At 44.0% G+C, this 23,425-nt stretch overlaps 1 protein-coding gene across 4 annotated transcripts in view; it reads left to right on the top strand.

The window, feature by feature from the left end:
* GFPT1 (glutamine--fructose-6-phosphate transaminase 1) overlaps positions 1-22,285 on the top strand; it is a 46,516-nt gene extending 24,231 nt beyond the window's left edge. For 3 of the 4 annotated variants that reach the window (XM_049830571.1, XM_049830570.1, XM_049830568.1), the window contains exons 9-19: positions 31-136; positions 1,413-1,576; positions 2,162-2,257; positions 2,574-2,671; positions 3,824-3,944; positions 5,906-6,063; positions 7,948-8,062; positions 8,357-8,484; positions 9,206-9,373; positions 9,694-9,855; positions 10,490-14,822. In XM_049830571.1, the coding sequence (XP_049686528.1) occupies positions 31-136; positions 1,413-1,576; positions 2,162-2,257; positions 2,574-2,671; positions 3,824-3,944; positions 5,906-6,063; positions 7,948-8,062; positions 8,357-8,484; positions 9,206-9,373; positions 9,694-9,855; positions 10,490-10,534 (1,361 nt within the window). In that variant the 3' untranslated portion in view covers positions 10,535-14,822. Of the gene's footprint in view, positions 1-30; positions 137-1,412; positions 1,577-2,161; positions 2,258-2,573; positions 2,672-3,823; positions 3,945-5,905; positions 6,064-7,947; positions 8,063-8,356; positions 8,485-9,205; positions 9,374-9,693; positions 9,856-10,489; positions 14,823-21,840 lie in introns of those variants that run through there. The other variant, XM_049830569.1, reaches the window with a different exon arrangement.
* The last annotated feature ends 1,140 nt before the right edge of the window (positions 22,286-23,425 follow it).

Here is a 23,425-nt window from a genome sequence, read left to right as displayed (position 1 = left end):
TGTGCGGTACCTAATCCTTGTGTCTTCCAGGTAAAGACAAAAAGGGAAGTTGCAACCTGTCTCGTGTTGACAGTACCACCTGCCTTTTCCCTGTTGAGGAGAAAGCTGTGGAGTACTACTTTGCTTCTGACGCTAGGTAATGTTTTTCAGTATCTTCTAGTGTATATAAAAATATCCTGTTTAAAGCTGAGGCCTTGAACAAGAGGTGGGGAGGCTGTGGTTTCTTTATGAATAAAGTAAAATATGTCTATGCGGCCATTACGTTACAAACATTAACTAGTTACCATATGCAGCTCTGAAAGGGAGGTGGATTAGGTGAGAGTTCCTGTTAAAGAAATGAACACTCGCTTTGGAATAGCGGTGTTATCCTTCTTCAAGCCCATCTGTTGATAAGATTTCTGAGGGTGAGTGGTAGGAAACCTGAGAGAGTACTGACCTAAATTTAACAGGACGGATGCTAATTATCAGGAGGATTGTGTTGATTCTCCAGGGATCTCTGCACACGTGCAATTCCGTTACCATCAAAGGTGGCTTACTTTAATCCCAGTGGAGGGAGGGAGGAAAGACTAACTTGACAGCAGCCTTACCAGAGCTATTGGTTTTCTCTGTATTAGGGAAATGAATGCTTGTTCCAGAAACATAAAAAAACTGCTGTGGTTGACTTCTGCAGCTCTTCTCGTCAGAGCATCTTGGAGAGTCTTAGGACACCCCAATGTGTTCTGATTTTAGACAGCTTTTCAGTGACTTGCCCAAGGTCAGAACAGAAGCTACTAAAATAGGGAGCTGAGGTATTTCAGTACAGCTTGCCTTGTTCAACTAAGAGAGAGTACAGACTAAAACCTGGCCAAAGATTTTAAACCCCACTGGTAATTCCAATACTGACGTTCCCCAAGTAAACTGCAGGCAGGGAAGGTATTCAACAGTACCTAATTCTTGGAGTGCTTCTAAACAGATCTCAGAGTACTTTTAACAGGTGGCCAAGCTGTCTCCAGTTTTACAGATGGGGAAAATGAGATGCAGGGAGGGGCAGTGGCTTATCGCTGGAAAAACCAAGAAAGGAATCTGCACCTGTAGTTGAGCACCCTGTATACGAGGGCAAATTACTGTCTTCCTGACTTCCACTCTTTAGCTCCTAATGGTTAGACCACATTGCTGCACATGCAGCTTTGAGGAATTCATAGTTTCTTCTTAAAGCAGGCACTGAAATTAATAACGAGGTAGGTGGAAAAAATCCAGTTATATTGGCAGTGTGGAAATGTACTTTACAGTGCTCCTCTTATTTTAAAAGAAATTCCATTGAAATGAGTAACTTTCTTGAATCAAAAGCTGTATGTCGGATTATAAATAGGGCTGTTGCCCTCATCTTCCTCTAAAGAATAATGTCTTATGGCAAATGGTGTATTCTTTTATAGTGCTGTCATTGAGCATACCAACAGAGTGATTTTCCTTGAAGATGATGATGTAGCAGCTGTGGTTGACGGCCGTCTTTCCATCCACCGGATTAAACGCACAGCAGGCGATCACCCCGGACGTGCTGTCCAAACTCTGCAGATGGAGCTTCAGCAAATTATGAAGGGTAAAATCTTGTGAATGTCACCTGTGTAGATGCACAGGTCCTTGCCAGACTCACAGAATAAGTCAGGTTGAAGAAGACCTCTGGAGATCATCTAGTCCAATCCCCATGTTAAGAGCAGGGCCGAGTAGATCAGTGTTAACGGGCCTTGTTTAGTTGAGTTTGGAGTATCTCCAAGGCCAGAAATCCCACAGCCTGTCTGAGCACCTGTTTCAGTGCTTTACTACCCTCATGGTGAAAAAAGTCCTTACATCTATCTAATGGGACTTTCCCTCTAGCTGCTAACACCATAATGAGGAGAACTGTGGGGCTGAGGATTTTGCCTCCTGCTTGGGGGCATCTGTTTTGCCCAAGACTGATCCCTAGCAGGCTTGCCATTCCAGATCTGACCCTTCCTTGACACGTTTTAGTAACTTGAATCGAGCTCTCATGATAAGCTGATGCTTTGGCAGAAAAACAATAATTTCTGACTGGTAACTGGCCTCTGGTGCAAGCTTTTCCCTATACACATAGGAAAAATGTAAATTACCAGGAGGTAATTTAAAGTGTTCTAATTTTTTTTTTTTTGTTTCTTTCTTTCTTTTGTAGGTAACTTCAGCTCATTTATGCAGAAGGAAATTTTTGAGCAGCCAGAGTCTGTTGTTAATACAATGAGAGGAAGGGTCAACTTTGATGACTACACTGGTAATTGAGATTAAGCCTCCTTTATTTTTGACAGCTCAGCATCTAGTAGTTATTCACAGTAGTTATAGAGGGGGAAGTAGGTGATGACATGGGAGATTAAAACATGCTGGTGTAAGATGATGTGTGTGTCTCACAGGGAGTGCTTCCAGAATTACATGTGCTGGTGGCAAGATTACTTTTTGTGATTTTTTTTTTTTTTTTTTTTTTTTGCAAAGTGGTTGATGGAGACTGTAACATGATGTGTGCTAGCACCGGTAGTCTTGAGAATTTCTGCTACCTGGCCAGCCTAATTTTTTTCTCTGAATCTTGCTTACAGTAAACCTTGGTGGGTTGAAGGATCACATTAAGGAGATTCAGAGGTGTCGTCGTTTAATCCTTATTGCTTGTGGGACAAGTTACCATGCTGGAGTTGCAGTAAGTGGTCAGTCTTGGTCTGTTTGCGAACCATAGCTTGAACTGAACAGTGGGCACAGTACTGCGTGTGTCAAGCAGGTTAAGAATTGATTTAAGGTTAAGATTGAGCAAGTGCACAGTGATGAACAAAGACCCTTCTGACAGCTGCATACACCAGACTTTCAATTCACCAGCAACAGCAGTAGGAAATAAAAGAACTTGATTACTTAGGAAATTGTTGCCTGTGACTGTCATTGCTACAGAAGGCTTTAAAAAACAAAACCGTCTCTGTCATAAAGGACAGTTGGCAGGGGAAGAGACAATGCAAGAGCAGAATGCAAATGCTGCAGCAAGGTAGGGACTGCTGTGAGCCAGACAGGATTTCCTCCTTTGCTATGTATGCAGACAGCGATGGCACCTGCTTAGAGACATCTCTGTGCTTGCCCAGTACAGTGAAGAGGTTTAGCTTTGTTCCTTACGGAAGTACTGTCTGTGTGTACAGCCAGCATGTGATTTTTGTTTCGTCAAGGCCTGATGTAATCGTCGGTTAAAACACGATGGCTGTAGATGAAGCCTTTCTAGATTGTAGCTTGGCAGCCCATAATGTTGCAATTAAGAGTACTCCACAACTTCACAGAGGAATCCTTTAGCTTCTCTCAGAAATGCTGCAAAACACAGCTATGTTCACTGATTTACAAGGACCAGAAAAGAAAATTTTTGTTCATCTTGGCCAGCTCTGTAAGATAATGTTAACAGTAATACATCGACTAGCCAAAACAAGTTTCTGGCTTGGCCTGGATACAGGTGGTGTTTTCTGAGTTCTTCAGTAATACAAGTTATGGTATGATAGGAGGACACCCTGTATTATATAATATCTATGTAGTATTATGTAATAAGTGAGACTTATTTAAGAACAATCTATGTGTGAGGGAGGAGTTGGCCTCGGGCTTTTTGTGGTGCCAAAAGCAGGGTCGCTTTTCACAGGGGTAGTTGTGTGACTTGAGAGTGGGTATACTGAGTAATTAAAATATAATCCAGCAGTAATTTTCAAATGGTATTTTGATAGTAATATTTTCCAGTGTATGGCAATTGGGAGGTTTTTTTCATACTCCAAACACTGGGGTTTTTAAATAAGATGTAACATGTTAACTTTCTGACATCTCCTGTTACCAGACCCGTCAGGTTCTGGAAGAACTGACTGAATTACCGGTTATGGTTGAACTAGCCAGTGACTTCTTGGACAGAAACACCCCTGTCTTCAGAGATGATGTTTGCTTTTTCCTCAGCCAGTCAGGTATGGTCTCGCTTTACCACCCACTCACTCCCTTCTTTCCTGTAAATGTTAGCTTGGGAGGGAAAAGGCAGCAGGGCCAAATTCTTGTGCCTGCCTGTAGGATTGCATGTGGTATGCGTGAGAGAAGAAATTGGCATACGCATACTAGAAATGGGGAAAAAATAGAGTGGCTCTCCTCCTGTCCATCTGCGTGCTGGGGCAGGATTTTGTTCAGCTGAGTCTTACATATGGTAACAGTAGTTTTGTTTCCTTTCCCTGTGAGGAAATATTCCATCAATCAACAGACTAAAAAAACGTTACTGAGCTCTGGGTGAAGGCAACTCGATAGTTTCTTTTGAATAGTTTTAGGTGTCTAGTTAAAGCACTACCAAATACTGAGCTCTACGGTAGATTGGGTCTATAAAAGAATTGAAACTACTACACACAAGTATCAAAAAATGTAACAACCTGGGAATGGAATACCAGATAAAAGACACACTTAGGGATTAAAAAAAAAAAAAAAAAAAAAGCGGTAATGTATATCACATTCAAAATATTTTCAAGGACAACTGCAGTGCGAAACTACAGTATCTTTTTTTCCTCTTAGTTGCATTTACCACTGTAGGTTTTTGTAACTTATCTTCAGCTTTGATACCAAAACTAATCATTACTTTTTCTCCATAGGTTAAAATACTCTTTTGGTAGCAATTTTTTCTTCTCAGTATCAAGTAATTCAGAATATCCTCTCTTTGTAGGGGGCTCATGTTCAAGTTTTCCCTGGGTTTTCTGAATACATGTGCAGATGCTGCTTCTTCCCCTTAGAAACTTTCCTGCCCCAATCTAACAGGGAACATGACTGAGGACACGCTAGGGGATGCATCTTTCCCCTGAAGTGTTGGATGTGGCAAGCTAACAAAGATTTCCCTGGAACCTGAGCTTGGTTATCAGGCAATACAAAACCAAAGTAAACACTGAGCTCAAATAACCCCAGTTCCCCCTACCCATAAATCTGTTTTTCCAGCCTTAGGTTCCCACCCTACACAACTTGCCTTAAGCAGTGCAGTATGCAGAGCAGTTTTTATGCTTTGGTGTACTGAAGGAGAGGTGTACCGAACTAACCTTGGGAGTTTGTGTTCTCTCTTGCCACCTTACACTGTGCAGGAGTACTCAAAAGAGGTGTGTCCTTTTAGGACAAAAGCAAACTGGTAACACTAGATGGAATACACAGTAGCTTCTATTTCTAGTCCCATCTCTGCAGCTCAGCTGGCAAGCAGCACTGCTGGGATCCTCAGTGCAAGGTTTTCTCCCTGCCCCCTGCCACTGTATTCATTTAAACCAACTTTTTCTGCTTCCTTTATATCTAGTGTTTTTTAACATTAAGTGAAGTCTGATCTAAGCCAGCTTGTGTTTGCATAGAGCAAACAACTTTTAACAGGAATAATTAGTTTTAGACATAACCTTTTTGATAACAGATTTTGCAAGCTCTCATGTTGTTGGAATTGTTTGGCTGATGGTGCTTACCATGAGTTTCAGTGGCAGTAAGGTGGTGGGTGGACTCCAAAGGCTAGCTGTAACTTAAATGCCATTGCATCCACTGTATGCTTCAGCTGGGTTATGTCCAGATATCCCCAATACATGTTTTCCCCCCACCCTGCTCTGCCCCACGTGAATTTTTATTAAACAGGAGAAGAAAGAAAGTTGTTTGTGTTAAAGACGACACACTCGAACTGCCTTTTTTTAAACCATAGCAGAATACTGACTTTGCCTCACCCCAAATACTGTTGTTAGGTTTTGTGCTTTCTGGATTTCACAGTCTTTGTTCTAGGGTTAAACCACAGTGGGCCGGGGATGGAATAACTACTAACTCCTTTGACTTGCAGGCAAATACAAACCTCTTGAGATTCTATTTGGGAAATCGCTGCAATTCTACATCTGCAGTAACCGATACTGAACTGTAGCATTGTCAATACCTGTTTTTTCAGGTGAGACGGCAGATACTTTGATGGGTCTTCGGTACTGCAAAGAGAGAGGAGCCTTAACCGTAGGAATAACTAACACAGTTGGCAGCTCTATATCACGAGAGACAGATTGTGGAGTCCATATCAATGCAGGACCAGAGATTGGGGTTGCCAGTACCAAGGTAAGTCATAAATTTATAGACCTCACTGATGATGATGATTATTGTTACTGAAATTCCTCCTGAAGGTGTTGGCTATATCATGGGTCCTCTGTTAAGTGCTTTCTGTTCCCTTTTTACCAGTTGCTATTGACAATTGTGTAGTTAATGGCCATGTGCCCAGCAACACTCTTCATTTTCTTTTTCTTGTATTGTGCAAAGGGCTTTTTTTTGTAAACAAAATATTATGAAGGAAGCAATCTCTTTGCCATCATTTGTCTTGAGGGGCAGACTCAGCTGACACTAAGGTCTAAAGATAAAAGAGGAATTTAAAAGACAAGATTATGGAAACTTTGACCACATGTAACTGCCCTTAAATGGCACTGCTTTACTAAAGAAAGTGTGATATTAAAACTATACTTTCAGCAGGTGGGGGAATGGTCTTTTACAGAAAACCAGTATTTATGCCCACCTGACAATTATTCTGTGGCTGATGCATCTTGGCTACGTGTGATACAGCATAAAATGACTTGCTTTGCTGCATTTCATTTTGATGAAGTGCTTCTGCATGCTGAAATCTGCTTTGATTTAGTTATATTTAGAGGCGAGATGATGTCAATCTGTTACATGAATTCAGCCAAAAACCACATTTGAGTTTAATAGTTCACTGGGGAATTTGATCATGGAAAATTCATGAGTCTCTTACAAGAAACTCTTGAACGAGTTGTTTGTCCCTGGGTTGTTTTCACATAGCCAACATTACAGTTTGGAGATAACTGAGAATGGCATTTTCTCTCTGGTGATGTGGGGAGTTACCAAAGTTGTGCATATATGAAATACAAACTTGAAAAGATTCTGCCCTAAGGTTGCCCAGAACTTCATTTTGAGAACATAATATAAACAACCCAAGCATTGTTAGCACAACTGCTTAGTGCTCTCTACTTCCATAACCGTCAACTGCACCAAAACAAAGTAGATCACATTCCATATCAAACTCTGCTAGCCAGCATAACTGAAGCTTTTCTAGATTCCTTCAGAGCTATATAAATCTCCTCCAATATGACAACATGAAAGTTTGTTTGATCGTTGTTTAGGGAGGGACAGAAATACTATGAACCTTAATCTTAGTTCTAAGCAACTTCAATCCCAGGCTGGCACCACAGACCATTTAATAACGTTTGTCTTATAAGGAATTCAGAGGCTAGACTTTGCAATAGCTGCTTGATACTGTGCCTCAGATGTTTTTGTGAATAGAATTGCCCTGACTTGAGCACTAATTTCACTTGCCTGTGCAGTTGTTCTTCTGCAAAGTCAGTGATATTAGTCACTATGGTCTTTTAGACAACATGGAACCTTACCAAGGTGAAGAGTTCAGACTCTGTTCTTAAAGAAGGGGAGTGGGAAATCCCTTACCTTTTCAGCTGCCTTTGTGTTCCTTGAATGTGGTCCAGAAAAATTTCAGCTAGCTGACCTGTTGTGATGGCCAGAGGTTAGCGGTGGGCTTCCACTGTACAGCTCCAGTTAACAGATCTGCATGTCTTCAGTGTTTTCAGCATTTACTTGCAGTAAAGAAGGACACAGGTATGGTCACAAAACAGGATCTAATAGTCGCCATGGAATCTTAGAAATACTCCATTTTGCTTGTTGTATCTTAATCTCTTGGAGTATAAGGAGATCGTGCCATTGTATGCCTCTATTTGAGATTTGCTCATATGAGATTTGCCCTGTGAATTTCATGTTCATCTTTGCTACTTAATTGGAATGAAAGCTGCCATTCAGTATCATGTTAAGAATAAAGTCAATAACTAGTCTAAGGATTTTATGTAGTAGGTAACAACCGCTTGGTTACTGTTGTAATGATGTGTTTTCTCTCCCTCTCTCTCTTTCTCTCTCCCCCCACCTTATTAGGCCTATACAAGCCAGTTTGTGTCTCTGGTGATGTTTGCTCTGATGATGTGTGACGACAGAATTTCTATGCAGGAAAGGCGCAAGGAAATCATGCGTGGTCTAAAGGGACTGCCAGGTAGGAAACTGCTGCATTTATTGCATCTCACCAAGCGAAATTCAATAGCACAGATGAACTTTGCTTTGAAAGACCGAGGGGATCAAGATACATGCAACATGGCTATTGGCAGTAACTTTTGCAACCACATTCTCTCTAACGTCTTCAGACCACTAAATTGGACTATTAAAACACTGAGGCCAGTTTTTATGCAAGTGACTGCTATCTGTGTATATGAGGTATAAACAGTATGTATAGTTTGAGAGGCACAAGCATATAAGCACACACAACCTGAATTTTTCTCTTTCCTTCTAGACTTAATTAAAGAAGTGCTGAGTATGGATGATGAGATCCAGAAGCTAGCCACAGAGCTGTACCATCAGAAGTCTGTTCTCATCATGGGACGTGGCTACCATTATGCTACATGTCTTGAGGGAGCTTTGGTAAGAGATTTCTTTATTTAAAGCTGGTTCAAACACACTTAGCTATGGACTTCAGATTTCTGCACAGGAAACGACGCATGGCTACAAGTTGTTTTAAAAGCAGCTAACAGCTACAGTGTGGTGGCTGACATACTGGCTCAAATAGCTAAAACTCACCCTAACACTGCTGCGACCACCACTTAAAGATACCCAAATCACAGGTTATAGTGGGTTGAAAGGATGTATTTTCCACATTCACACTGGGAATGCTTTACTATGACAGACTGGGCACCCTAGTAAAATCAGTTCTTTGAACTGTTGGTGTGGCATTTCCATGAATGCTCAGCATCCGAAACTGAGCACGTACTTTCTAGAACCATATATTACAGTTTTTACGCTTGAGGAGATTCCTGTTGTTTTAAGTGCTGTCACCCACTGACGTGCAAACACATCCTCTGTGCATTTGCCTGCCCAGTTCAAGACTGTGATGATAGATATGTTGGCTGATGGTGAATCATAAGGCCTATGGTAGGTTTGGTGTTAGAACTGTAAGTGTTGATGGCCTGCAAGCAGCTCAGCCCAGATGCACTACTTTGATCTAGGTTTTCAGGCTGGCTTGTCAACGTATTGGATCTGAGGAGAGCCAGAATGTGTTTTTACAAAGTTACAAATAAAGTGGAGGTGGTTAAGAAAAATTACAAGTTTGCCCAAAGCTCTACAAATCATTTTTTTCCCCGTCTAGAAAATCAAAGAAATTACCTACATGCACTCCGAAGGGATACTGGCAGGTGAGCTGAAGCACGGCCCTCTCGCGCTGGTGGACAAACTCATGCCCGTCATCATGATCATCATGAGAGACCATACATATGCCAAGTGCCAGAATGCTCTCCAGCAGGTCATTGCGCGGCAGGTAAGTACCTGCAAAAGCTCACAGTGCGTCAGAAATGTTTGGGTTTAATATTAAAGCAGTTTACAGGGCGTGCAAACTATTTGCTTTAGTGTTACTGCCTAAAACATGAATTCAGTAGCTATTCCGGGCATCTCAAGAGCAGTTTTGCAGAAGCCAGGTGTGGTTTGTCTACCCCTTAAAATATGCTACAGGGATGCCCATGGTATGTTAAGCTGTTTTGTTCTAAATTAAGTAAAAAGATCTTGCCAGTGGTGCTCTGAACAGAAGTGAGAAAAGAACCTTCCAGACCTGTTTTTCTTCAACATTTCCCTTTGTTGCAGGGGCGACCTGTCGTGATTTGTGATAAGGAAGACATCGAGACAATTAAGAACAATAAGAGAACAATCAAAGTTCCCCATTCAGTGGACTGTCTGCAGGGGATCCTGAGCGTTATCCCCCTTCAGCTTCTGGCTTTCCATCTTGCAGTTCTCAGAGGATACGATGTAAGTACAGTACTCCTTCCCTTCTGCACTCGTGTTTGCTATCTGCAGATCTGGAAAAGATGCTCTGGGGGATGTCGGAAGCCTGCGGGGGTTGTCTGTATAATTGCTTGAGCTACTGGAATGACCAGGTTAAATGGTAAACCTGGCAATTACAGAAGCTTGTCATGAACAAAACCTGAAGGCAGTCTAGTACACTTAGCTGAGTCTTGTGCAGTTTGAGTTTGGACATGTGTCTGTTTTCCGGTATGAGCGTACAGTTTCCGGAGGGCTGGTAGGAGGATAAAAGGAAGGTAACAATCCACAGAAGAATATGTGACAAATGGAGTCTGTTTGTGTTAGGTATTTGATCTTAATACAGACACTGGCCTTTACCTTTTATCACAGTGACCTTTTATCATTTGAGCACTGTAACAACATAGACTAAAGGGACTAACTCCTTAGTTCCTGACAGTGGAGTTGTTAACAGTTGAGGTTTATGGACTTTTTTTGCACAGATAGTCCTAAATTAACAAGAAAATATGTTCAATCGTTTTCAATTTTAAACGCAGAACAAACGTTCCACACATGACAAAGTTATACACAAACAAAGTGTGTAAATACTCACAAGCATGTTCTTTCTCCTCCCTCTCTGCAGGTTGATTTTCCAAGAAATCTGGCCAAGTCCGTAACTGTAGAGTGAAAGATCATCTGAATCATAGGGGCAAAGGGGAATTAAATGAAAGACTTTTTTTGGTACCAAAATAACTTGATTTTAAAGTCCCCTAGGTAAATCTTATTTTGGTAAATCACTGTTTGTGTACAAGATCACCGTAATTCCATTACATTAGTGATTGTCAAATTGATTCCACACGCTATGTCAATAGCTTTGGGTTTTTTTGAACAATAGACTTCCATGAAAGATGTTTAAATGGTTTTCTTGAAAGATTACTGAGTCTTCTAGGTAAGGGGCCCTCCACTTTAAGATAATGTCGTTGTTTCTTATCCAGTGTGGCTCATTCCAATTGTTGATGAGAAACGATTGAATGAATTACCTGAGGCAGCGAAGCAGGATACCAGAATATACAACTGGAACAAGAGCTGTTACTGGTCATGCTTGTGCAGATAACTTTAACAGTGAACAAAACTGTAAACAAGCACCTGGGGTCAATTTTTGCCTCACATACAAAAGGGAATTCAACTGACCTGTCACAACCTCCTAAATTTTAGGCACATGGTAAATGTTTTAAGAAAATAACGTTGCTTCAGAAGGATTTTATCTATGCCAAATACCTAGCAAGTGACAATCTCGTAGACTCGGTGGGCACAACACACTGTGTAACACCAGCATATACCTGTAGTTGTGCCCATGAAGACAGTGGAACTCACGCCTTCGAGTGTAAATGGAAGCAGTGGCTGACTCAGTACAGATGCTTACCAAAGCAAGGGAAAAGAGGAATATGAACAGTGCTCAGTTTGTGTTGGTGTTTTGTTGTTGCTGTTGGTTTGGTTTGGGTTTTTTTAAACAAGTAGAAGTCTTCTGTGTTGAGGATTTTTCCCCTTGAACTGAGCACTGAGGCACTATAAACACATCCTAAGCTTTATGCAGGTCACTTACTAATCTGAAGGCGTAGAAGAATGTTTCTACCTTTTTATCTCTCTGGCAGAGATGGCACTAAAGCTCCCTTTCTGAGGCTTACTATGTTAGCCAAAGTCCCTGGTTTATTTAGGAGCAGTTCGTATGTGACTTGTGTCAAATTCAGCTGGTTTAAAATTGGAGGGGATAAAAAAAGGCTTAATAGACATGACAGAAATACGTACCTTGGTAATAGTTTTATAACAAGCTTGCAGAGAATCAGAAATTACACAGAAAATACGCCTTCAAGACTTAACACTGACTTCCTCAAAGTCATTAAAGGGCAGTTAGCTATGTATTTCCAAATGCAAAAAGGTGAATTTCCTACCAGCTTGATGGGTTTTGAATTAGCTTTGCACACACACCATAAAAAGAAAAACCCGCTACAAGGCGTAAAGCAATGCTTTTGCCAAGTGCTGGCAAATATTCCGGGTCACTTGGTGCCCCCAAAGAATTGCTTTAGCAAATGCAGTGCTTGGGGACTGTCCCCTGCCCTTTAAGACCTAGTTCTCCTTGCACAGGATGACTATTGCTAAGCAGCAGCAATCCAGGCTGACTCATACAATGGAAGATGACTGCTCAAACCGAGGTGTTTCCAAAGGCTATGTCTGTAGCAATTCTACTTTATATAAAACTATATAAAACTATATAAAACATTAACTATTTAACTTCCATTCACTGTCAGCTCAAGGCTTAGTTTTATTATGAGAAGGAAATGCTGCCTGCTTGGAAACAGCTTCTCAAAACCAATATAAGTACGTTTATTAATACATAGTATTCAGACTATTAATTTAGGAACACATTGTGCTGCCAGTGTCTGTTTAAGAACAAAGTAGTAAATACTGCATTTTATTTATACAGCATTTGCTTATGAGGCACTAACTCATAACAGTTATGTGCCTCTGCCTAAACATGACCAATAGACTTCCCTGCTTCATTTGAAGACGATACTTGTCCTTAAGGAAAAAACAAGGCGTGTTCAACGCTAACAATTTCAAGACAGTTTCTTTTCCTCTTCCTCCCACTCAGCTTGCTTAAGAGAAGAGAAACTGGGCAAACCTTTCACATGGAGGGCTCGAACCAAGGCAGGGTTCCCCCCCCATGTTCCCCCCTCCCCCCCCAGTACAACGACATAAGGACTTGCAGTATCACATCCTGTGTTCTCCTTAGCATGGGATCTCATGTTAAAGAACCCTGCCAGAGAATTATTTTAAGATCTTTTTCTCCTATTCCGCTCAGAAGCAGCACGCATTGCTTTTATCTAGCCTTGTACAGATGATTGCCTGCTAGCTTACCGAGTCTCCTAGCAAACAGGATGGTAGACATCCTTCTTAAAATACAAGTTGCTATTCAGTAAAAGTTCGATAATGCAGGCTGTTAAATATTTATGAAAGTAAGTTTGTATACAAAGAGGACCAAAGAACAGGAGTCTAAGTTAGAAATGTAAGTCTGACACTCTCATGTTGGGTGTAATTGTACAGATATTGCTGAGCTATTTGGTTTTATGCTGTGATAGACAAATACGTGTTCTTTGTGATTTAAGGCATTAAAACTCATGACAGATTCTTCATTGTCAGAACTAAAGGTAGTATTCACCCCCTGCATTCTGCAAGTTGCCAGCAAACTGCCTGAAGTGTACAAAACTCTGCCTGCCAAAACAGAGGTTTAGTCGCTACTTGCAACTAGGCTGTCGGATGTTGTAATGCTTAATATCAAAGAATGCTGTGGAGCACACTTGCTATGAAGAATTTCTCTGATGAGCATGGTAGGGAATCCGTTAAGCATCTCATTGTTGTTAATTGCCATGCCTGTGTGAAGTGAGAATGTATAAAGGACTCTTCTTAGCTTTCCTTACCTCATTTTGTCTAGATGTGTTGCATTTTGATGAACAGATGTTTCTCTTTTCCTTAGAAAACTTTTAGAATGTCTTGTGATATTTATTAACAGCCAGTCAGTCTTCTGCTCTCCAAAATGAATGTTTTGCTTACTGAGCCAGTAAAATTCCCTCCTTCCTAATTGAGGTGTTTAAAAATTCAGTAGCCCTGTCACTAAAATTGAGCCACAGGTAAATGCAGATAAAGGCCTTTGCCATTTGGAATAGCAGCTTCCTATTACTGCGTACTTTTGCCAGAATTTATTTTGGTTTCAGTAATGTTTTCCTCATCTATGTCTACAGAGGCTTAAAGGGAAGCACATGCCCATAGGTCTTAGGGTTTCTTAATGACCAAAGACCGGAGAACTTCAGGCTCAGCACATGTTTCTGCCCAACAGAACTCAGACCAATTCCACACCGCTAGTAAGGTTATTCCACACACAATAGGAAATCAAGTTGTACTTGGAATATACTTCGGTCAGAAAGGTTTTCCCTCCTAGCTCTACTGAAGAAAGGCTATAGACAGTTCATTCCTAAATTTGTCACATGAGTAAGTACTGTCTGCATGCATATTCTTATAAAGAACCCAAACCAGTATTTGGGTAGCCATGTCCATGCGTAAAGTGCAACAATGACACGGCAGATGCCATCTCCTTTTTAGCGTGGTCTTACTGACTGGAAGGTAATTGCGTACCATTGATGTGGGGATGCCCTTCGAGCCAGAAAGCTACCGTGACACCTGTATTTGTGAAGTCCCAACCCCTCTGTACTGAAAGAGCTGAAGGCTTCACCCATACCATTTCCAAGTCAAGTGGGGGAGAGCTCATAGACATGACAGGACAGGTAATCATGCTCAGTTAGGAGCCTTAAGACTAGCCTAGACACGCTAGGTTTGGTTAAGCTGCAGATTAAAACATGTAAAGGCATAAAGACCACCAACGCATTAGTACAAAATTAGGCTTTTCTCCTCTCTAGCTGTCACTAGTAGTCCTTAACACCACAAGTAGGTGCCTGGCAGCAGCATGTCAGATGGAGGGAGGGACTGAAGTTCAGCACTTGAAGTAGCACATCAGTGTTTAGCTGTGGCTAATTTTAGATCCTACCTGAATGTACCAAACTTGCCTCAAAGCATGGAGTCCCTCCTCTACAGCAGAAACAGGAAGAAGAAGAAACAAAGAAGTATTTGGTTTGAATAAAAGGAAAGAAAACTATTTTATTTGCCTTCAATTCAGTTTATGTAAATAGACATTTGAAGTGGCAAATACCACCATTTCTTCCCTTCTAGATCTATTTGCCTCTGCTTGTACATATCCGGCTGGCTTGGTTTGTGGGGACCAGTCTGTATCTTGTTTCCTGTTGTGTGCTGTACGCAGAAGATGTCTTACTTCTGTCTGTAGTGTTTTATAATTTGGGTTTTGTCTTTTTGCTTATTTTTTTGTATCTCACCCTTTGAATAAAATCAAGTGCCCTACATTAAACAAACGGAATTACTGGTCTTCAGTTAAATCCATTTAAGAATAGGTAACCTCTATGAAAGTTAAGGGCAATAGAAAAACACAGGGCTTAACTCACCTCTCTCCTAACTGGCCAGGCTGTTTTTCATGTCTGAGATAGAATATATTCTAACTGCCCTTTCCTAATCATGATCTTGCCATGAACAAAGAAGAAAGCCCATAAAATACCCCTAAGGCAGAACAGTTGGTATTACCTTCTGTACCTTAATTCTCATTTAACTACTCCTTTTCTGTCAGCATCGCCCATACGCAACCCATGCTTAGCGAATATTAGTTACACTTTCTTTTCTAAGAAACCCATTTGGGTAACGTACAGACAGGCTGCTTTGCAAAGCCAGCAGTGGAGGACTATGACACAGATGCTAAGATAGTACAATCAAGTGCACATTCCTGTAAGACAACAGCTGGAGGCTTAAGAGATTGTTCATGTCTAAAAAATGCCTGGTTAACTCTAGAAGCAAACCCCACAATGACAAAAGACTGTCTGAAATTCCACCTCTCCTCCAGTCAGAGCTGTTCATGGATTAATTTCCTCAGGGACCTTCACCTCTCCAGGGGAAGCACATCAAACACGAGCATTTATTTTCCTAGATAACGTGAGCAGCTTAGAGCTGCTGTTCTCACAAATACCTCTCCTATACAAGTACCACTATTAAAAGGGCACAAGGCTACTTTTAAGGCTTATTGCCTTGAAACAATGCACATATGTCCTTAGTATCACAATATAAGTCAGTGCCTATGCAGGTGTTGGGAGCAAGACTGTCCACTTTTCCTTGCTCTGATCTGCAAAAATAAACAGTAGATTTAGCTTGTATTACAGTGATAAACAAAAACAGGTCAAACAGCTCAAAGCTTTAGGCTTTCATTGTCACAGCTGCAGGTCACATCTGCTCAGGACACTAAAGGAGCAGGGAATATTGCATGGAAAGTTGGCTGCGTGCAGAATCTTCCCAAAGTGACTCCAGGGCTGCTGCACCACGCTTGGCCCCTCATTTAGCACAAGGCACTCGTTCTCAGTCTATGCACCGCAAAGCAGAGAGTCGAGATTCTCATCAGCTGCTGTCCGGGGCCAGCTGCATTTCCAGTCACACCAGGGAGGGAACAGGGCACCCCCATTTCTTTAATACATTCCGAGTACTATACTCTGAAGAGAAAGGGAGCTGTATCCTTAACAGGTAACTACAAGACAGGGTTCTCATTTGCTCATTTCTCCATCCGGGCCATCTAAGCACACATATTATACAGCACATTTAATTGAAGCTAATAAAAATGGCAGTGAGAAGACATGCAAAGGGACACATCCAGTGTCCTTAGCAAGTCGGTCCTGAGCTCTGGTTGCAAGAAAGCCATTTCCTTAAATCCTGATGTAGCTGAAAGCAGCAAGACAATGGGCAAAGGACCTGCAGGCCCTTTGCACAGAAACTCTTCAATACCACATAGAGTTCGTTTCATACAATATGGTATTTGAAGATAAATAAGCTCCCAGAAGCTAAGTGAGATTTACAGAAGGGCATAAGCATTTGGTTTGAATAAATTATAATGGATTGCCTGCTCCAAAGTGCTCCTAGGCCCCTCTAGGGCAACCTGCTTCCTGACATTTACCCTTCGCACGCTCCCACAGCACACTGGCCTTCAGCACAGCTTCAGTGCTAAGCCTCAAGCTGGTGACTATATGCATTCATGCAAATTTCTTTAATTTACCTGTATTTACCTATTCTGCTCTAAAACAGTGCTCACTCTTGCTTGCAGGAGTACTGTGTGTAGCCAAGACCCTGGGAACAGTGTTTATTCAACACCTTATTCTTTTGCTCTCTGTTAAACTGTTTTTCACCACTGCAGAGCACACCTGTAGACCTGTACAATAACTGCTTGCACAGAAAACACCCGTGTGGCACCTGGGATCAGAGAACTGCCACCTGCCCCCCCCCCCCCCCCCAAAAAAAAACCCCAGTTCTCAGGTCACTGTAAGATGCTCAATAGGGAAGCAGCAGTCCATAGGTATGCTATGAGGAATTCCTGCCCCAGACCCCCTTTAGACACTTAACAAGTTTGGAAAGAAAATGGTACACAGCAACATTTTTACTGGATGTAGACAGAAGGAGGAGGGGGTGTTTTGCCTGTGAAATTGACTCCCAGTTACCAGGAGTTTCTCAGAAACGCTGACTAGCAGCGGAACCATTCTTACGCATTAGCCTGATCCGCTGCCCAGGGCAGGCTGGTGCTCACAGACCGCACTTCTTAATTTGAGAAAAGAGACCATTCTTTACACCAGCTCAGAAAGAAGTAAAAACTATTTGCTTTCTTAGGGGGGAAAAATTAGAAGGCAGACACAATCATCACGATGGCATGAAGATAGAGTGAACAAACTACCCCTCCTTTGTACACAGACCAGCAGCAGAGAGCACAAAGCATTCAGGGCGGCACACCGTTACCAAGTGGACAGCCCGAACTGTTGAGCTTGTGGGTCCTGAGCTCCTGGTGGTTTCGCTAGCCCCACAGCATCGCCCTGCAGTGCCATAGCAACACTCCTTGGCATTCAGAGTACTAATAAGGAGGATTTAAGGGCCTTAGCTTTAGTCACAGCTGACAGGACTTCCTGGGAAACATTAAAAAACTCTGTATGGGGATGGAACTTCATCTCAGGGGGGCATCCTGGCCAGTTCCACTGTTGAGTAGTTGCCTTCCCCATTGCTCACCCACCCTCTTGGCTGGGCTGCTCTTCCAGCATCTCCTTGCTGCTATTTGTGGCTCGCCACGTTTCCAGCTCCTACAGCTTGGAAGGTCCAACAAGCAACACGCTGCAACAGCTCAGCTTCATCTCCCATCTCTGCTACAACTCCCTGTGCAGTCTCTGCCCACGCTGCCCCTGAGGCTGCCTGAACTTCCCATCAGAGGACTAACAGCACCCCGGGAGCCCACGTTGCTCTGCGCGGCCTTATGCATTTCATTTATCAGATAGGAGACCATCACTGTCCTTTTTCAAAGCAGCGAGAAAGCAAATCCTTAGGTACTGCTTTAGTGGCACAAACGCAGAGAGAGAGAGAGACTGCAGAGGGCCGAGATCATTCACTACTATCGGAGGCACAGCCCATGCTCACACTTGGACAATCTGGCTTCTTCAGCGCCAGTCAGGCGTGAAAGCAGTGTTTCTGAACTACTGCAAGCTGACCCAAAAACTGCCTGTGTGCTTAAAAAGAGGCTATTTCTGGCCTATTTCTATGCATTTATCAACTGATTGGAATATATTGCAGGCATTTGAAAAAACAAAGGAGAATAAAAAAAGCAAGCCGACTTGCCAAGATGGTCCATTCAATGCTTAAGAGGTTACCCAGCCTAAGAGGAAAATCAGACCCACAAATCAGACATGATGGGACTCCTTCCCCCCTCCTCAGTCTCATTCTTTATTGTTTAGGTCAAATAAAATATGTTCCCATGGTCCTTACAAATTCCTATGGAAACAAGTTTAAACAAACAAGCTGCTAGCCTGTGTCTGGACAGCGAGTAGCAGCATTACTTTAACACAGGATCCCTAAAAGCGGCGGTGAGCCCAGACACACTGGAGACGCTCACAATACCACCACAGCTCAAGAGCTAAGAGCCAATTAGGCTCCCAAGGGCTCCTGTGCATCGGGAGATACATTCGGACCATGTGCAGGACAGGCGGCAGCACGGCAGGCCCAGCCGGCTCAGCCTGAGTGGTAGGACGGCACCCAAAGAAACTTATTAAGCAGCAAATTACCCTGCACAGACAAACCCCACACCTTGGCTGTACTGAAGCGATGCTTAGCTCCTGCTAAGCAGAACAATCGGCAAACCTGCACAGGATGCAGGCAAAACCTCCCCGCTCCTCTCATTTCCGTCTCTGCCCAGAATTAATCTGCGCTAGATGAGAGCGTGTGTCCAGGGGCAGGGGATGTGTGGGAACCTCCTGGCCGGTGCAGGCTGGCAGCAGACGTGCCAGCTCTGCCTCGACAGATCTCCGCACCCCCAGCAGAGCAGGGCATGGGACACAAGAGTGCTGCAGAGGACAGCACGTGCCAGCAGCCTCTCCACTTTGGTGGTACCACACGCACCAGTGAGTCATCGCTAGGAAGGAGACACTGCCTCTCCTCCCTTCTGATGCCAGTTGCCACTTGAACAAGCCTTCCTCAAGCTCACAAGCAGGTGCCTTCTAGCACCCAATACTGGGCAAGACACTGCCTGCCTGCACAGGATGAATCGTGTGGCATTGGCAAACCCTGAGGATGTGCCTGGAAGTTGGTTTCATAACTAAAACCACCCTTCGGGGCTATCAGCATATGGCTACTGGCACACCTGCACTGGGAAAACCCAGCTTGAGCTACAAAACATCCTCTCCAGCACCTGCAGCCCCACCACACGACCGGTGCAAGAGCACTACCAGAACAGACCGAATGGCCCCTGTAGTCACCAGCTGGACTGCTCTGCTGTAAACTGTGGCAGGGATTTACATTCCTTCTTGCATTTTTTGCAGCATCTCCTATCCTCCAGAAGACATGCTTTTCCAAGCCCAGCCAGAAACACTGCTGAAAATTAAAATTCTCTTCTAACCAAACAGTCCCAACTGGTCCTCCTTGGGAAAACTCAAGACACACGTGCCCCATGCCAAGACAGTACGTTCATATTCAGAGGGCGACCTCCCTGGTAATGTAACATCCAGCCTGTGCCGCCAGCCATTGCCAGTTGGAATTTAGGGGGCATTTCAGAGTTGCACAAAGCTGGGAATTACACACACAGGAAAAACTCCCACAGAGCCACACTGTGAGGAGTCACAGGTTTCTGTGACCTGGTGAATGTGTATTACACCCTCGCTGATCCTGTTGCTAAAGGAAAACGGTAGTCCTCATCCCCTTCCTCTCTATAGGTCGGGCTGGAGCCTAAAGAACAGCCACATCACCTCCCTTAGCATAACTGGCAGATGGCCTTCAGGAAGGGCTCATGACAGGGCTTAAAATGTAGGATGAATTAATTGCTTCGAGGACTGTCCCTGCAGGACTGCATCCAAGTAAGTCAGGGGCCAAGTGGGTCTTGAGGCTGACATGAGCTAACCCAGAAAGGCACCTGCTTGCAAGCAGAGCAGCTGGGATTAGGAGGGAATTTTTGCTGCCGGACACAAGAGTTGGGGTAGGGATCAGCAGGGACTGAAGCCATCTGCCCCTCATCCCCCTCCAGGTGCTGCCAGCCAGGAACAAGGGCTTGTCACAGTCCCAAGCTTCATCCTGGGCTTTGCTAGCCTAGCTGAGAGAGGGCAGGAATGGGTTTAGAGAGTGCCTGCAGGCTGCGTCTCACCTTGGTGAAGCCGGAGGACTGTACCCCCTGAAGGGGGAAGGAGGCAGAGGCCTGGGGGCAATCGTCTCTCCTCCCGACACTGCTGGATCCAGAAAAGGACACCTGTCCTTTCCCCTCCTAATCTAGATTTGAAGGTTGTTGTTCAGTCACTAGATGCCACTTTGTGCAGCATAAGGTGCCACTGAAAGGAAGGCATGGCTCCTGGTCAGCAGGCGAGACAAAGCAAGAGCTCAAACCTGCTCCTAAATCCATTGCAGCTTAAAATCTGTCTCATCTCTCTAAGAAGTGTTCTGTATCTCAACACTCTACCCCTCCCATCTGGGTTACCACGTGTCCAAGTGGCATTGTGGCCAATGCCTACATGGAAAAGCAATAAAGCAAGTAATTTATTTGTAGCTGTCTTCAATTTAATGCACCAGCTGGATGCAACCAGCTGGTTTGTAGCAGGCCAGCAGCCAGGGGGTTGTGGATAACTGGAGGTACACTGGTCACAGCTCCGAGAAAAACTGTTCTTGAGTACATGTGGGTGGTTGCTATTAGCATAGGAAAAAAAGAGAACTGCAGCAAGACGTGGGCTTTAACACTGTGGAAACTTCAGCTAGGAAACACTTTTCTCATCAGTAGGAACAAGCAGGGAAACATTCAGCTGGGACAAGGGCTCACCAGCCTGGGAATGCTGTGTTCTTTGACATTTTCTGCTTGTTTCAGTGACTATGGAAAGCACTATATAAAGTCCTGTTCCAAAGGGAAATATCTGCCATTATTCTATAGCTGGAAAAAATAGAGGAAGAACTACAGCTGCTCCTAAGACCACGTAGCCTGGGTGGATGCTGCTTCCCAGAACGGAAACAGGTAGAAAAGCCCAAAGCGAGGGGTCCAGCGTGACCCCCAGGTAGTTTCAAAGCAGCACCCAACCTGGCACAGAGCCTGAAGCTGACACTGCTAATTACACTGTCGACATCTGCGTTCCCCCAAATGAGTTTGGGAGTTCACGCCCCAGACTCTTGGTCCCTTCAGAGCCACAGCTCTACCAGAGGCGCACTGCAAAGTTGTTTCTCAGAGAAACAGCAGCCAAGACCAGGCCAGTTTCAGTGCTGGACTTGGAGCAAATGACCCGGTTTCCAGCCTGCCCAACATGTTTCAACAGTAACTGTATCTCAGTGTCCCAAAAATACAATCTCCAATCCACAAACACCTGACTCCCCGCTAGGGCTGCACAGCTATTTGCAAGCTCCCACCATGGTCCCAACGGTGCAGAGGAGGTAGTACTAGTCTCTGTAGTCATTAACAGATAGGCAAGAAAAAGCAGCGGAGCTACGCTACATCACATGTCCCTGGAGAGTAAGGATTAACCCCCCCATCATGCTGAGTTTTTCCTGTAGTATCTCAGTTACAGTGAGTAATCCCATTGTCTGGATTGTTATCCTGCACTCACAAAGTCCTCCTTTGTTTAAGCCCAGAATTAACACCACAGAAAGCAGATACCCTTATCTCCAAGGTTTTTCAAACCCCATGCTACTTTTGCTGTGGTTGACTGGGCTGAGCCACCGGCTGTCCACAGCAGTGCCCCCGTTTCTAGGTGCCAGATCAGCACTCCTTACCACAGCTGGTGTCAAAGCACAGCCGCACCTCCCTTCTCAAAGGGCTGTTCTTTTTATGGCTGCCTGTCCTTTTTGCAGGTGGATCGCATTGCCGCCTCCAGAGATTGAACGCCGTTGCCGCTTCGCCGTTGTGTGAGCAACTCGTCTTCCATGCAGCTGTCCGAGAGCCTCGAGGAGAAGGAGCAAGAGGGGTGAGCTGCCGGCAGCCAAAACAACGTGCCTGGGCTGCCACCTTCTCTGCACACACCTGAGGGCCCTCCGTGGCAGCAATGAGCATCGGTCAGGTCCCATCTGCTCTGCGCAGCACAGGCTGGCAGCCCCAGATTTGAGTGTTTTGCACTGATTAAGGCATAAACCCCCCCCCCCCCCCCCCAGATAAGTGACAGTCACTGATTACTTGCTGGTTGCATTTTGCACTGCAATTCTTGCCTTGTTTTTAGGTTTTAAACAATAAAAGTCTTCAAAGACGTCTTGATTTTTAAAGCAAATGCCAAAATCAGAGCGTTCTGCTTTAGAGATGCCAGTTTGTCTTTTCTTGGATGGTTTCTTCCCTTCATGGCTTCTGCAGCCCAAGAAACAACACCAAGTTCATGACTCCCCCCTGCTCCCCCTTCTTTCCTTGTTCAATGACAGTTTTGATGGCTTAAGCCTATGTTGCTTTGACTTGAATTTCTAGCCTGCATGCTAGCATGGTGACGATGCGTCTTATACAGACGGCACGTGAAGGTTGGACCTTTAGACCTTGTGATGGTTTTGTCAAGAGCCTGGCTGGATAGTCCTGCACCTTGCTTTGTATGTGTAACCCACCAGTCCCATGCAGGTGGGAACAGCTAGCCAAAAAAAACCCTGACCCAAAAACCTGCTGAAATGTCTATGGCAAGCTCCCAGGAGTGGAGAAAACACATCGCCTTCCATATGATTAGATTAGAAAACTACAAAACCAGTATGAAAAGCAGAGGAATGGTAGCTTGGTGTTAACACTGTGGGGCTGGGATGTCGAGAAATGCCTCTTGGCCCAGTGGGGAACATTGCTTACAGTGACCATCATCACAGACAGCCTGAGGACACAGCTAAGAAGAGGCGAGGGGTCTGACTTGCAGAGCCATAAAGCTCCCACTGCTATAAACCCAGCGGATTATGAATTCCTGAAGATATCAAGGACCAAGCCAGCCTGAATAAACCTAGGTCCCACTTGGTCCCTGGTCACAGGTCAGAGATCATCACTATCTGGTAGTTACTATCCCAGAAACAACCAGGATTCACCCAGACTATTTAGCTGTGACAATTACCAGCATTTTACACATGCAGTGTTCACACGGGTGAAGTTCAGGACTGATACTCTCTTGCAAAGTGCTTTGAGCTTTGGTAACACAGATCTTGGCAAGGAAGTGAAGGAGGCTGGTGTGATACAAGGCAATAGTTAAGGCTGGCTTATACAACTACAAGATTTTGAAGGCAGTAAATTTGGGAGCCTTCATTTGCCTCCCTCTGCTTGCAGCTTTTTGGAGTGAAAGATCAAGCTTTGCTATTTTTAAACACAACCCAAGATGCTCAGTCACACACCTCTAGGCACCAAAGCTTTAACAGACCTGCAATAACGCCATGAGAGAGTGAGAGGTGGGTGGCACAGTTGTGCCCAAGGCTGTCCACACACCTACACAGG

This window comes from Accipiter gentilis, chromosome 28 (genome assembly GCF_929443795.1).
Source record: "Accipiter gentilis chromosome 28, bAccGen1.1, whole genome shotgun sequence".
Taxonomy (NCBI): domain Eukaryota; kingdom Metazoa; phylum Chordata; class Aves; order Accipitriformes; family Accipitridae; genus Astur; species Astur gentilis.
The sequence above is the reverse complement of the archived record's forward strand: the minus strand, read 5'-3'. Positions and strand labels throughout refer to the sequence as shown.